General features: G+C 35.6%; 1 protein-coding gene across 1 annotated transcript; it reads right to left on the bottom strand.

Moving 5' to 3' along the window:
- Positions 1–6,408: 6,408 nt before the first annotated feature.
- On the bottom strand, positions 6,409–11,107 carry LOC127454515 (G-protein coupled receptor 20-like). Its single transcript, XM_051721807.1, has 3 exons — positions 10,879–11,107; positions 10,730–10,779; positions 6,409–7,881 (listed from the first exon to the last, which is right to left on the bottom strand). Exon 3 carries the CDS (start codon positions 7,863–7,865, stop codon positions 6,783–6,785), a length of 1,083 nt encoding a protein of 360 aa, XP_051577767.1. The 5' UTR covers positions 7,866–7,881; positions 10,730–10,779; positions 10,879–11,107; the 3' UTR covers positions 6,409–6,782.
- Between the last annotated feature and the right edge of the window lie 4,486 nt (positions 11,108–15,593).

Below are 15,593 nucleotides of genomic sequence, written 5' to 3'. Positions count from 1 at the left end.
TATATATATATATATATATATATATATATATATATATATATATATATATATATATCACACACACACACACACACACACACACACACACATACATACACTGGTGGCCAAAAGTTTGCAATAATGTACAGATTTAGCTGTTTCGGAAGGAAATTGGTACTTTAATTCACCAAAGTGGCATTCAACTACAAAGTATAGTCAGGACATTACTGATGTAAAAAAACAGCACCATCACTATTTGAAAAAAGTCATTTTTGATCAAATCTAGACAGGCCCCATTTCCAGCAGCCATCACTCCAACACCTTATCCTTGAAAAACACAGCTGAAAGCTATTTGGTTCGTTAAATGAAGCTTAACATTGTCTTTGTGTTTGTTTTTGAGTTGCCACAGTATGCAATAGACTGGCATGTTTTAAGGTCAATATTAGGTCAAAAATGGCAAAAAAGAAACAGTTTTCTCTAGAAACTCGTCAGTCAATCATTATTTTGAGGAATGAAGGCTATAAAATGCTTGAAATTGCCAAAAAACTGAAGATTTCATACAAAGGTGTACACTACAGTCTTCAAAGACAAAGGACAACTGGCTCTAACAAGGACAGAAAGAGATGTGGAAGGCCCAGATGTACAACTAAACAAGAGGATAAATACATCAGAGTCTCTAGTTTGAGAAATAGATGCCTCGCATGTCCTCAGCTGACAGCTTCATTGAATTCTACTCGCTCAACCCCAGTTTCATGTACAACAGTAAAGAGAAGACTCAGGGGTGCAGGCCTAATGGGAAGAATGGCAAAGAAAAAGCCACTTTTGAAACAGAAAAACAAAAAGAAAAGGTTAGAGTTGGCAGACATTGAAACACAGACATTGGACAACAGATAATTGGAAAAGAGTGTTATGGATCTTAACCCCATTGAGATTTTGTGGGATCAGCTAGACTGTAAGGTGTGTGAGAAGTGACAAGACAGCCACATCTATGGCAAGCGCTACAGGAAGCGTGGGATGAAATGTAACCTGAGTATCTGGACAAACTGACAGCTAGAATGCCAAGGATCTGCAAAGCTGTCACGTGGAGGATTTTTTTGATGAGAACTCTTTGAAGTAGTTTAAGTTCTGAAAAATTTTTTCAAATTGTAATAGTCATTTTTCACGTTATTAATGTCCTGACTATACATTGTGATCAGTTGAATGCCACTTTGGTGTATAAAAGTACCAATTTCTTTCCATAAGAGCAAAATCTGTACATTATTCCAAACTTTTGGCCGCCAGTGTGTTTGTGTGTGTGTGTGTGTGTGTGTGTGTGTGTGTGTGTGTATATATATATATAAGGCTGTTACAGTAAGGCATTAGCTACAATGTGAATGCAGCAAAGCAAGTCCATTAAATTCACATCCATTTAAAAGCATATGCTATAGCCACAAGACTTAACCATTATTAACATAATTTTAGTGTTATATCATATGATAACTTCCTAACCTTAGTTATATCACTATTTACTATTCAACCTTTCTAATGAAGTACCAAATTTGATTTAAGACATTATGACAGAATTTATTACCTTTTTCTGTTTAGGGTTTTTTTTGTAAACCCCTAACCCAAGTATTTAACTTCCAAAACCACTTAACCAACAGTTTCTTTTCAAATTTGGTTTTGTATACAATTTCATCCTCACAAGTGCTATTTTTTTTTTATTTATTTTATTTTTTTTTGCTTTATAGGCTGCTTTTTAAGACATTTAATATTAAAGGGGTCATGACATGAGGAATCAAATTTCCTTGATCTTTTGAGGTCATTGTACTATAAAAAACAAACTGTAAGTTTCAGAACTCAAAAATTCCTCAATGTAAAAAGAGCATTTTTTTTTTTCTCCCCAATTTGGAATGCCCAATTCCCAATGTGCTCTAAGTCCTCCTGGTGGCATAGTGACTCGCCTCAATCCGGGTAGCGGAGGACGAGTCTCAGTTGCCTCCGTGTCTGAGTCCGTCAATCCAAGCATCTTATCACGTGGCTTGTTGAGCGCGTTACTGCGTGTGGAGGCTTCACGCTATTCTCCATGGTATCCAGCGTCTTTACTCACTGAGCTACCCAGGCCTCCAAAAAGAGCATTTAATGAAACCAAGCTGCCAAAATGACTCATTCTCTATTTCCTGCACATTGTGATGTCACACTGTGGTAGACATTTGCATCTGAACGACTCCAAAACAACACATCAACGTCTACTTTACCATATCACTTCTGTTGCACGACCAGTAAAGTGAGCAGTGAGGTGACTCAGACGAACAAGTGTTCTCATAGAGTGATATGTTCATTTTGTCATAGCCACGTATGCGCAAAATCCGTGTTGGTGTTTTGTTCATTTGACACGGTACAGCCGCATACAGGCTCTGTACAGGAAACAGAATTGATTAGTTCACCTCCCGAGTCTTCGGGTATGAGTCTTTCGTTCATCTGACACGTGACAGCATAGGTACCCATAGGATCTGTACAGGAAACAGAAATTATTAGTTCACCTCCCTAGTCGGTCTTTGGGTACGAGTCTTTCGTTCATTTTTCATGTGACCGCATCTGTACAGGAAACAGAATTGATTATTTCACCTCACGAATGGGTCTTCGGATCTGAGTCTTTTGTTCATTTTTCACATGACAGCTGCTTAAGATCTGTGTTGGAAACAGAATTTATTTCATTGTCTCAACCTTCCTTAAATACAAGCGGTTCGTTATTTTTGTCCTTGCAGTAACACAAAGCATTTCTGGTCTCATATATTAGTATCTTTATTTCTTGCAGTTTATAACTTGAGAATATTTCTGTAATGATGTTTTTTTTTTCCCATAACATTGAATCTGGTAATAAAGTGTTGAAAATCACATCCATAAAGCAAGATGCCTTAAATTCAAGCCCAGTTCTAAACTGTTTATAATGAATTTACAGCTTTTATCTTTTCTTCAAAAAATACAAAAGATTACAAAAGCTGTTAGAAAACACCATATTATTTACTTGACAATTGAATCGATTTTGAATAAATTGAAATTAATTTTTTCCTCATGATGCATCCCCTTGTTGTATGATTTATGTCCTTTGTCCTTACAGTGAACTGTAGACCCAAATCAAGTATAGCTTACAGAATTTCCCTTTGAATTTGATAGTCATCTAAGACCATTTTACTTTAATTTTACACTTGGCAGACAATATCTTGTAAACACTTCCAGCATTAAATACATGAAAATAATTAATCATGACAATTCTTGTGATTTAAAAATGTAATTTATTGTCACACTACATCACTGTTACTTTTGATCACGATACAAACAACTGCAACACAATTAACTTTAAGCTGTAAAGAGAAAAAATAATGAAAGACCAGTAAATGTCTATAGCGAATGAATCGTTTGTCTTCTATGTGGAGCCTATTGGTGGTCACTTGACAAAAGAACGAAAGACTCAGATCCGAAGACCCATTCGTGAGGTTACCTTATGAATTCTGTTTCCTGTACAGATCCTATGGGTACCTATGTGGCTGTCACATGAAAAATGAACGAAAGACTGATACCCGAAGACCGACTCAGTAGGTGAACTAATCCAGTGTTTCCCAACCTTTTTTCTGCCACGGCACACTTTTTACGGCACCAATATCCCACCTAGGCTAACCATCATCAATATTTTTCCTTTTCAAGAACTTGTCCATGTTTTCTGTCCATCTTAGTAGTGTGTTTACTTGTAATGTTTGAAATTCGGCTATGCAAAAAAACAAACAAAAAACAATCAAACAAACAAGTCACATAGGTAGGCTACGCTGTGTGGGTAATGAAAAACAAAAAAATGTGCTTCTTTTATAATTTGTAGATTTGTTCTTGCAATGCTACAGCATATTACAGGGATGCAAACTCATGAGGGGCGAAAAAGATTAGACAATCACTGGTCCACGCAATTTTTTCTGGGGATATTTGTTTTTAAGAATAAGCTAAAAGCACCAATTCCAGCTATTTTAGTGATTCAAGTTTATTAATGTTTACAATTATGCAGAGTTAGCTGCAAAATAAAGAGTATTTTGGTGAGGCTTGCTTCTGTTTCACAAATTTGTTCAATTTTATTAACTAATTAGATCAGTGACCCCTTCTGGAAATGTCACTAGGTGGCGACAAATGAGCGTCTTATGTGCTATGAGTGAGTCAGTGAATCATTTTGAGTCGTTCATGACCAAAATCTACCAAGAGACTTTATAGTGTTTAAGCATTAAAAGAACAAAGCAGATCTATAGTCTTCCTTCAGTCTGAGCATTATTTTTCATCCAAAAAGACAACAATAATAGTCTAATAATAGTGAGTTTCAATAACGTCCTTACCTTCTCCTTTATTAAAACTTGCATGGCTACAAATCTACTGACTCCAGTATAAGAATTATAAACACAAAGCAGATCTACGGTATCATTTTCCTACAGTAGCCTATTTAAACTGCTGAGCATGGCTTTTATCAGAAAAGTTATTATTACCACAATAATAGACAAATAATAATAATTTTGAGTTTCAATAATGTTCTTTCGTCATTGTAAAGTGCATTTCACATGAGTTGAGTTGAGGCATCAATGCTCCGTTCAACGCCAGTGTCAAGCGCCGCATTACCCTCCACATGACAAGGGTTGCAGAAAGTGTCACAGAGGGGCGATTTTACAAGTTTGCCACTTAAAAAAGCGGGAGGTGTGCACAATAAACATTGAAAACATATTTGGAAGAGAGAAAAAAAGCTTGCAGTTGCTTTGATAGCAGAAAGTAATAAAAGGACTCATTTATGTTTAGGTCTAAGCGTTTTCTTGGTGAATTTAAATTAGTTCAGTAACTGGGGACTCTGATATTCGTAAATGATAAGGTAATATTTAATTAAAAGAAATGATGAGACATTCAATGTCTCTTCACAAATTTGGACAGTTTTTAAATATTTCTTGTTGCTTATTACTCTCAACGACATTATTGCTGAAGCAAAAACGTGTGTGTGAAAAACACTTTGGTGTAAAGTGGCGTCACTTCATAGACTTCAATGTATTCTGCAGCGCTAACGCGAGTCATGTGAAAGACCCTTAACGCGTATAAATATAAGTCACTTTTGCACATTAATCATTGCTCTTCACAATCACAAAAGTGACCGATTATGGTTTCAAAATGGCAAATTTCTCCGAAAGGTGAGGAGTTTGGATCCCTGAATTTTTTTTTCATGCATGTATTTATTTTGTGGAATTTGATAATTTTCCACAGCACACCTGACAGTCTTTCAAGGCACACTAGTGTGCTGCGGCACAGTGGTTGGGAAACAGTGAACTAATCAATTCTGTTTCCTGTAGTGCCTGTTCGGCTTTCACGTGACAATTCAAGAAATGACTTTAATAAAGATTTGTTCATTTTGCTGAATGAAATTCAAAGATCCAGTAAAATGATCCGATCTTCCCATCACTAAAGGAGATAGCAGGTCAGACAAGAGCTGGGAGCCAGTCATAACAGTGGGTGTTTACTGTCAAGTCTTAAAGGAGAAGCAGCACCAAAACCGAGTGTTTCTGACAGAGAGTTAGAATGAGAGTGGAAAAAGATCATGTTTCACAAATATATACATTTTTTTTGTTTGTTTGTTTGTTTGTTTTTTGCCAGGAACTTTACAAACATTATAAGTAAAGTTAACCTCAAGGAACATATGAAAATAATAACACAAGGCATGTCATGACCCCTTTAAAGTTTGAAAATCTCCCATTGACCTATGATGATGACATCCTCATCACAATAATTTTAATTTGATTGATCCTCTTTCTTAGATCTATTTGAATACTGTATTGTGATTGGTCTTGTCTTGCCTTTATTACAGTTGACTCTTGTGTGCAGCTGATTAAACAAGCTTTACTCTGAATGTAATGACAATGGAAAAGTGGTTCCGATGTAACATTTTATTTACATAGAACCAAAGCCTAAAACCCAAGCACACCATAACTTTAACACTGTTGTCTTTTCCTGACTAACCACTGGGCTGCGCCATATAATTTTAATTGTCTCTGGACTGTTCAATCTCTTGTTTCTTGTTCAATCTTTATAAGAAACTACCAGTTCGAGCATTGCAGACAGAGAACAACAACCAATTTAAGTGTAAATTATTATTAAAATGAGTTCAGACTCAACTTGTGCAGTTGTTGGCTGTCATATCTCGAAGTAGTTTAAGTTTAATACGCTAAACATAACATTATCAACTAAGAACTTATGCTGATGCGAAAAAGGAAAAAGTTGGATATGTGTAAACAAACACTTGTTTGTAAATATGTATTCAGTAAAATAAAAATGTTAACCTAAAAAGTTTCTTCATGTAGTCTAAAATCTAATATAACTGTTTTTTATTCAAGTCAAAAATATTATTTACAATCACTGAATCAACCTGTATACATTAGGTTACACCAACAATACTCATTTTAATGGTTAAATCAGGTAGAAATAGCTCCTTATGGTAGCAGGTTACCACTTTTTACAGTGTAGTTTGTTACCTATGCTCTAAAATCGCAAGCTTTAAAATGTTGTGGCATGCTGTTTAGCATTTAGTGTAATGTTGATGAACGTACAGTTGTATAACTGTCACATTTGAAAGCGAGTGCAAATTCAGCCCGTAAAATTATTCAATTACCACGTTAAGATATTTACAGTTCATAAAGGAACTCAGTCACAGATGCAAAGGAACACAAATTTGTCTAAACGTCCATCTGTGTCACTGGTTTTGCTTTAGTATAACATGGTAATGGCAACCATTTAAATACTGTATCTGCTACAGTCCTTTATACTGTTTGGCTTCCCTGCTGGGCAGGGCTCATGTTTATCCTTATCATACTATGAGCAATAGCAATCACTGTGCCTGAACCGTTAGAACTTTTCTTTACACTGATAATGTCGCCACTTGTCTGCTGTCTTTCTGTCTTCCTAGAAAATCTCTTCATGGTAGACTGAAAGTTAATGGTGATGAAACAGTAGACCACAGGATCCAAGCAGCTGTTTAGGCTGCTTAGAGTGACGGTCACATGGTACATGATCACATGATGGGGCAGGTCAGGATGGAAGTAGACCAGAACCTGATGGATGTGAAATGGCGTGAAACAGACGGTGAAGATCACCAGCACTGTTAAGAGTAGCTGTACGGCTTTCATGCGTCTGTCGCGGCTTTGCTGCATAAGGCCTGGGCTGGATAGGGCACACATGATTCTAATAGTAAACACTACAATGATCACCATTGGCAGGAAGAACTCAAATAAGGTCAACACAAAGAGTTTGGAGAGGCAGTAGGCTGAGTGCTTAAAAGCCGTTGTGAGAAATGAGTATGTCACAATGATGGCAAACAGCCAAATGCAAACACACAGCACTTTGGCCACATTGGGGTTTCTCCAGTTCCGTGAGGCCTCCACTTGCATGATGGCCAAGTAGCGATCCACACAGATGCTAGTAAGAAAGAGGATACTACAGTACATGTTCACAAAGTAGCTGAATATGTGCAAATAGGTACAGTAGAGGCATTTCCCCCCACTGCAGTACAATATGATACGAGTTGGAAGGGAGAGGCTGACCAGCAGATCTGTCACTACCAGGTTAATGGTGTAGATGACTGGCGTAGTTTTTGGTTTAGTCCTGATGCAGAAGACATACAAGGCCAGAATGTTGAGGGTCATCCCTACTATAAAGATGAGGGTGTTGATGACCACCAGAGCAATCCACAGGCTGTAAAAGTCATTATAGAGGCCTTCATCCAGGTGGACAAGTCTGTGTAAATAAGGTTCTCTATATGGTGGAGAAGTGTTGGTTGTTAGGGGAGGGATTGATGTTGATGTGAGGTTTACATTCGATGACCCCTCCAGCTGGGTCATCTCCATGGTTTTGGGACTGGATCTGCACCAAAAACACAAGAGATATAAAGAAAACTTGCAATTATAAGGACAAATTTGTTTTTGTAGTCACACTGAAAAAAGTTGTAACCTGCAATTGGTACCTTAAGGATCTGTTTCTACTAGATCTCTAATCCTTAAAAATTATTTTCATTGATATAACCTAATTTGTCAGGTTGATATAGTCAGATTAAGTAACATTTTTGACTTGAATAAGATCAGTTAGTTATATGAAGCACATGTTTTGTAGGTTATCTGACTTTTTTTTTTTTTTTTTTACTGTGCATCCAGTTTTTACAATGATCCTTTTCATTTTTCATTCAAAATGAACAGAACAAAACCAAAAAACAAAACCCCATTTTTTTTTTAACAGAACAAAACTGAAAGACCAAACGTTGCAGTATAGAACCAGAGCACACTAACTCAGATAAAAGTTCAATGCGGACATTTCCAAACTTCCATTTCAATTTTAAAGTAAAAATAAAAAAACAAATTAAAACAAAGGTAATCCAGGAATGTGGTAGGTGGGTCGCAAGTAGTGTTGGGTGTAATCTAATTACAAAGTAATTAGTTACTGTAATCTAATAAAATAACTGTCAAAAAAGTAGTGTAATGCATTATATTTTTAATTCTTGTAATCAGATTAGTTACTGACTTTCAATTGTATTAATTTTAAGTACGTAATAGGGTTATGCTTATTTCTTATATATTATTTATGTAGAATACATGAATAATGGCCCCATAACGAGTCATTGTAAAGGAGAAATGTGAGGTGCTGAGTGTATGACTTGTGTGTAACAATGAACAAGAATGAAATAGACATTATTTTGAATTTGTTGAGCGGAAAAGTGTTATAGAAAGTAACTTAAAAGTAATGTAATTAGTAATGTGATTACTTTCCCGATTAAGTAATTAGTAAAGCAATCTGATTACAATTTCTAAACAAATAATTAGTCATTTGTAGTGGATTACTATTTTAAGTAATTTACCCAACACTGAACACAAGCAAAATTATTTAGTTAGTATACTACGATAAAAACATTTATTGTTGCACACTGTTGACAGTATTGATGCAGTAGACACATTGTAAAAAGTTTTGTAAGATAACATTAAAAATGTGCTTTATGTGGTAACATCTAAATTAACTACTTTTATTTAAGTCAAGAATATTATTTAATATGCCTGCATTAACTTGACAATTACACTCACAACATTTTTTTTTAGTCTGTTTTTAAAGTTCACGCATTTCAAATGTATGGAAAATTTCCATAAAATTGAATTGAGTAAATTTTAAAGAGTGTACATATTATGAATTCAAAATAAATGGGAATTATTTAATTAAAATTAATGAGCAGTATGGCCTTTTCAAACATAGTAAACAAAATGAATACATTTTAAACAGTGAAGTTTGGTAAATGGCAAAGCAACTACATTTGCTTAAGCATTGATTAAACTAATACTTTGCAAAGTTAAGCATATTTAAATACATCTAAAAATATCTTTTTTTAAATAATTATATCAGAAATCATTTTTTGAGTCTAGGTTATACCAACAAAAGTAATTTTAAGTCAGATCAGGCAGAAATAGCTTCTGAGATAGTAAAAGAAATAGAATAGTTATAAAAACAGCATGTTTTCAATTTATAGTGTCAGTTTAGTTCCTCTTGTCATGTTGCACTTTGGTTTGTTATGCCAGGACATATAAACAATGACAGTTTTAAGACTGCATGTGTGTTTACATCTCAAACCCATTTCACATGGTACAATGTCGCATCATGGAAAATAGACAAATATAACATAATCTCTCCTTCAATTGCAGAAGGAATGAGCCCAATAAACAAACAGCTTGGTGAAGAGGTGCCTACAGTCTGGCGTGGTTCAGATTGTGCTCAGTGTAAAATGTGTTTATATAATAAAGAGTATTTGTATTGAGATTAAGATTCATGGGAATAGATGTGTATTCCAATATTACACAAATGAAAATACACACGTCAGTTCTGAGCAGTGTCTGAAGTCATCAGACTTCTGACCCCAATGCGTTTATTTACCAAGACCTCTACTCAGTTTACATCTTAACTGGAAACAACATACAATATTTATTTACCAAAATAAAGTTGCTTAGATGACAGACAAAACACTTCATAATCAATTTAAATATTTGAATAATGTCAAGCATAAATAATCTAATATTTGATAGCTTTTCTTTACAAAATGTTTGTGGGAGAGGTGGTGACCGCTATAGCCTCCTCTCTAAAACAGTATATTAGCTAATCGTCATCTGGAACCTGACTCTCAAATATAAAGAGGGGGTGCATTCTCCAAGAGCAACAACAAAACTAATGGTCCTCTCTTAGAGACACAGTGATGCATTAAGGCTGTCCAAATAAATATCTCTATGTGAGTCGCTGTCAGAGCTTTTGATGCAGGCAGGATATCTGTGGCTGACAAATGATCCCTCGCTGTGGCAAAATACTGATTCATAAGAGGCACTAGGAAAACTATGACTCTTTCAAATATATAAAAGCAGTGGGATGATTTTATGATGCGGGAACAATCAAAATATGCTGTAAATGAAAATGTAAACATTCTACTGAATGTACTTTCAAATTTAATGTCTTTTCTCTTTCTTACTAAAAAGTACCTAAACTGTACCTTCAAAGTCTAATAAAAAATAATAATAATAAAATAATAATAATAATAATAATAATGAAACCAAATGATTATACATTGGAATTCCTCCATTCCTCCAAATATTTTACAAATGCAGGGGAAAAAGTGGCATGGCATGAAATTGTATAATTGAAAATCTTGCACCATAGTCAGTATCATGCACAGCAAGACGGGATTGCTTACCTTCACATGTAAAAGAGAGAGATGTTGTTCTAGTTTGGAAAAGTCTTTCCCTGGTGAAACCGAAATGTTGTAATTAAAACTTTTGTTGTGGACCCATTAATGGTGAAAAAATTAATTCCCTGTGCCATAAACATGCTGAACATCTTCACCTTGAAGAGGCAGAATGTTTCTCCACCACTCTTTTTGATGCTGTTCTCTTCTGTATAGGGCTGCATGTCACTTTTTCTGTCTCTCTTTGCCTGTTTCCTTCCCTCTGTTTATCCTCATACGGTCACAGGAAGTTCGATTTAGTTTGGATAAACCCTGACATAACAAACACAGGGTTCAGGGGTACAATAATCTTCAATTTGATTGTTTTCAATGGAATTTTCTGAATTAAAATTGAACATACTATTAAATGCAATGCTATTTAGAAACATAAACTAAATAAGGAGTGAAAACAAAGCTTTAATTTTTACATTATACCAGGTTTCATCAGAAAAACCTGTTATAATTTAAACTCCATGTAAGGCCTTTTAAAAAAAGATGTGTTTTAGGTTCATTTTAAAGGTGTCAGAATACCAGCCAGATAGCTCAAATAAAAGAACAGGAAATATTAATATTGCAAGTCAAAACTTTTTCCACATTTCCTGTCTGGAAATTCATCCATCAGCTACGGCTCCATGCTTATGTTTCCAAAATTTCATTAACCAAAGATATGAAGACATTTTATTACTGGTTTATTGTATTTTTTGCATCATATTTACATGTGGCATTTATAGATCAGCCATACACTTTTGAAAGTAAAATATGTTACTGAATGATTTTCTGAGACCTGATGCCATCATAGAGTGCTAAGCTGTGTTCAGCTATCAATCATTTATACTATTAAAGGTGCTGTAAGTGATTTTTCATGGAAATGTATGCAAAAAAATGTCATACTCCCTGAAAAATATGACTGAAATAAGTGCCGTGAGATATCTCACATGTCTCTGTGACAGCTCTAGACTATGTAAACAGCAAACAAAAATGTGTTTGCGGGCCGCAGACTCTGATGCTTTCTGGCTGTCAATAATTTTGCTTATTCTCACTGTATTGTAGTTTCAGTGAATTATTGAGGCTTACTGATATTTTTATGCCATGTTGTTTATAACAGTAGTCAGTTGAGGGCACTATTTTCCTGCTGTTGTTTTTAACAACAGTTTCTGCATGATGTCGGCCTCAGTAAAGCTCATTTGGTATCTTTGGAGTGCGGTGTTTTGGGAAAAGGGCCATGGCTAATTCAGTGGCTCAGCCTCGTGGAAGTAGAATGGGTAAAATCGCTCACAGCACCCTTAAGATATATTAGATATATTTTTAATCTAAAAAAAAAAATTAAAAAAATCAAACCCAAAACAATGAACAAAAATCTTGATTGGTCATTAACATTGCCCCAGAAAAATATAGTTACCTATATGGTATAGTTAACTCTTCCAGGGCCGGCCCATGGGTTTGTGGGGCCCTATGTGAAATCATGAAAATGGACCCCCCCGGTGTGAAAATTGTCATAACTATAAAACATCCTAGAACCACTGCAAATGTGATGAGCAGATGTTTTTTAAATAGAAAGCACTAAAAAAGCACTAAAGTGTATAGCTCAATAGATGCCAAATAACATGTCCAGTAGCTTTTTTTCCCCGACATGAAGATGTTAGGTTAAAATGTACATGCATGCATAAGGGAATATGTGTATTTTAGATGCTGTGACAAGTCACCATTTTATCGCCTTCTTTTGATCACCTTTCAACTTTTTTCTAGAAATACAAATTAACCAGTGTCTCAATTAATATGAGGTCATCGAAACGGCAAGTATGAGAATTACTGCAGAACATTTTACAACAAGGTTTGCATTAGGCATCATTAACAATGTATTATACAATTTTCCAGCATTTATTAATCTTGGCTAATGTCAATTAGATCAGTTGTAAAATACAGTTGTTTATTGTTTGTTCATGTTAGTTCATATTGTATTAAATACTGTTAACTTATACAATTTTTAATGTTAAAAATTGACTTGTATATGTAGAAACTATTATAAATAAAATTACATATTTTAAGTAGGGCCTATAAACACAACACCACAAAATATTTCCGAAATATATTTGTAAACAAATGTAAAGAATAAACACATATCTCTTAGAGAGCAGAGATCTTTGCAGATTAATTGCTCATATGTTCACTACTGTATATCGGCAGTGTCTGAATTCCTTCCCCAGCAGATTATTCTTGAGGTAGTGTGAAAAGCCCTAATGATTTGACAAGCGCTGTTTCTGCTATCCTTTATATAAAATAAGCCTCAAATAGCCACAAAGCAATATTTTTTTATAATTTATTTCCTGCATTTCTGTCAGGCATGCGCATTATTCAGCAAGGTGTGCAATCTGTGTGTGTCTAATATTGCATTGAAAAGAAGCGGCGCTCCATTTCCCAGCAATGTTTTGCGTTATAAATAAATTATGCAGATTATTGTGTACTGCTTAGCTTACTTCTTGCCTATTTTAGATAAACTGCTGTTATTTTATTTGTTGTAACTTTCTGTTATTTGTCTTTTAGTGATTATTCAAAGCTCATTGTGATTTGTATGTTAAATGATCAGGTCCTCGTGCACTGAACACTCTCTCGAGTGTGTGCGTGCAATAGAAACCATTGGACTGCGGAGAATTTCAAAATAAAAGTTATCAATGTTTCTTAATATTATAACTTGTTCATTTACTTTGACATTACCTTTGCGGGGCCCCCCAAGAAAGTCAGGACCCTAGGTGGCTGCCTGTTTCGCCTGTAGGACAGGCCGGCTCTGATCTCTTCCATCAACACATCATGTGACTGTTCTGGCTCCATGAAAGAATAGGCTAGTGCAGCTCTAACAGATGAATATCTAGAACAGAGGAGCTCTTATTAAGTGCTCTTTGGACATTGTAAGTTGGAAGGGTTGGTTCAGTCTTCTGCCTGACATTAAACAGGGTGTCACCATAACAAAATACAGAGATTGGAACACATTCTCATCCAGGCAATTCACATATGAGACTACCTGTGCCAGTCAATGCAACAAAAATAGAAAAAATAATAAAGTTCCTGATACTTCAATGATCGTCAAACTCACTTTGATCCACACTGATCTTTCACACAGTGGCGCCTGCAGCTGTACGGCTGTACGCACTGTGCATACCATGAGCGCTCCGACTGACCTGAGAAATATTTACTCTCAGAATATTTCACCAATCATGAAATGAGTTCCGTATTTCTGTTGGCTGTTTAAAAGAACTAGCAATGCCCAATTTGCGTATAAATAATTATTTTGAGTCGGTTCTTTTCAGTGAATTGGCCAAACAGGCTTGCAAAATGGTCTGAATCGATTCGTGATTCAGTACAATTCATTCAGAGCTCTCTCGCTGAATCATTTGGAGCGGTTTCTCACACAGTAAAACAGTATCGGGATATTTACGAATGCAAAGAACAAACAGCGCTGGATAAAGTGGAAAATTATCTACAGTCAACTGAAACAAAAGTCTGTCTTTTTGAGAGGTAACTTTGAGAAACTTCAGCTAGTGCTGTGTCATGTAAACAAGGGGCTGTTCAATCTGAACGTGTTTTTGTGTCCGCTCGCTCTATTTTTCAATCGTTTTCCATGTAAACATTCGCTAGATGGATGTCTTTTGACAACTGCGTCAGGTTTCACTGTATTTTTAGCATCTCTCACTGGAGCGCTGCATTTTTAGACGCTGTGTCAAGTTAAAAAGAACTTCTTCAACTGATGCGTTCTGCTCTATTTGTTGTGGTGCGTTTTGCTTTTTTTTTTTTGTTTCTGTCTGAACAGTTACTGGAAGAAATGCTTTAGCCAATAGTTACATGAATGCTACACATACTCAAGAAAATAAAACAAATGCTTATCTCAAAGTCACCAGAATTAAATGCTTTGGTGTTGTTTTTTGCACACACACACACACACACAAAAATCTCCTGGGGGAGCATGCCCCCGGACCCCCCTAGATATAAGGTTTATTAGGCAGATTTTTGCACGTACCCTCAGATTAAATCCTGCAGGCGCCCCTGCTTTCACATATAATAGGCCCTGTATAGATAATAGCCCCTGTACTGAATTGGTCCAAAAACAAACATAAACACTAATGTAACTGCTGAAATATAAAAGGATTTTGGGTTTAAAACTAGTGCTTTAGTTCTTAACCACGGTTTTGCCTGTCACCAAGCTTGACTGAATCAGACAAGTAAAAAGCTTGAATACAGCTTGATTATACTGTATAACAAATACCTGAAGCTTGGGTACCCGTTTCAGAGTGATGAAAAAAAAAGGATACTCCTCTCCATTGGATAATACATAAGTGTTTCTCTTCATGCTGACGTAATTATAGCTACAGAACTGACAATCCTGTCACTGCCCTGTGAATGACCTGCACAAGCTCCAAGCTGTCTTAACAAAAATGCATAAACACTGAAAGAAAAATGGAAATGAACTTTCCAACCAGCAACCAATCATCTCAGTCACTTCAGGTCTCAATTATATTCCTTTTTTGTTTTTGTCAGCATATACTGTACATAACTTAAATTTTTAGGTACCTGCAATAGCTAAAGTTTTTACTATGCTGTAAAACCAATATTAGTTGTTAAACTAAATGCACTGTGACATACTTTATAGCACTGATTATCCACGCTGCAATCATTCTTCGGTCATTCAACTGTTTTTGTGTGTATGGCAATATGTACTAAACCGATCAGAGCACAGTATAGCACTGTATATATCAGCCTATTAGATAGCACAGCACAGATTCTTGAAGCACGTCTGTGCCACTGCAGCACACGATGGTAATGTTCATACAATATGACCCACAGC

Source organism: Myxocyprinus asiaticus, chromosome 16, assembly GCF_019703515.2.
Source record: "Myxocyprinus asiaticus isolate MX2 ecotype Aquarium Trade chromosome 16, UBuf_Myxa_2, whole genome shotgun sequence".
Classification (NCBI taxonomy): domain Eukaryota; kingdom Metazoa; phylum Chordata; class Actinopteri; order Cypriniformes; family Catostomidae; genus Myxocyprinus; species Myxocyprinus asiaticus.
Note: the sequence above shows the minus strand (reverse complement) of the source record. Positions and strands in the feature narration are given on the sequence as shown.

Bases quoted from the DNA above. Each gene is read 5' to 3' on its own strand.
- LOC127454515 (XM_051721807.1), bottom strand. From the start codon at position 7,865: ATGGAGATGACCCAGCTGGAGGGGTCATCGAATGTAAACCTCACATCA.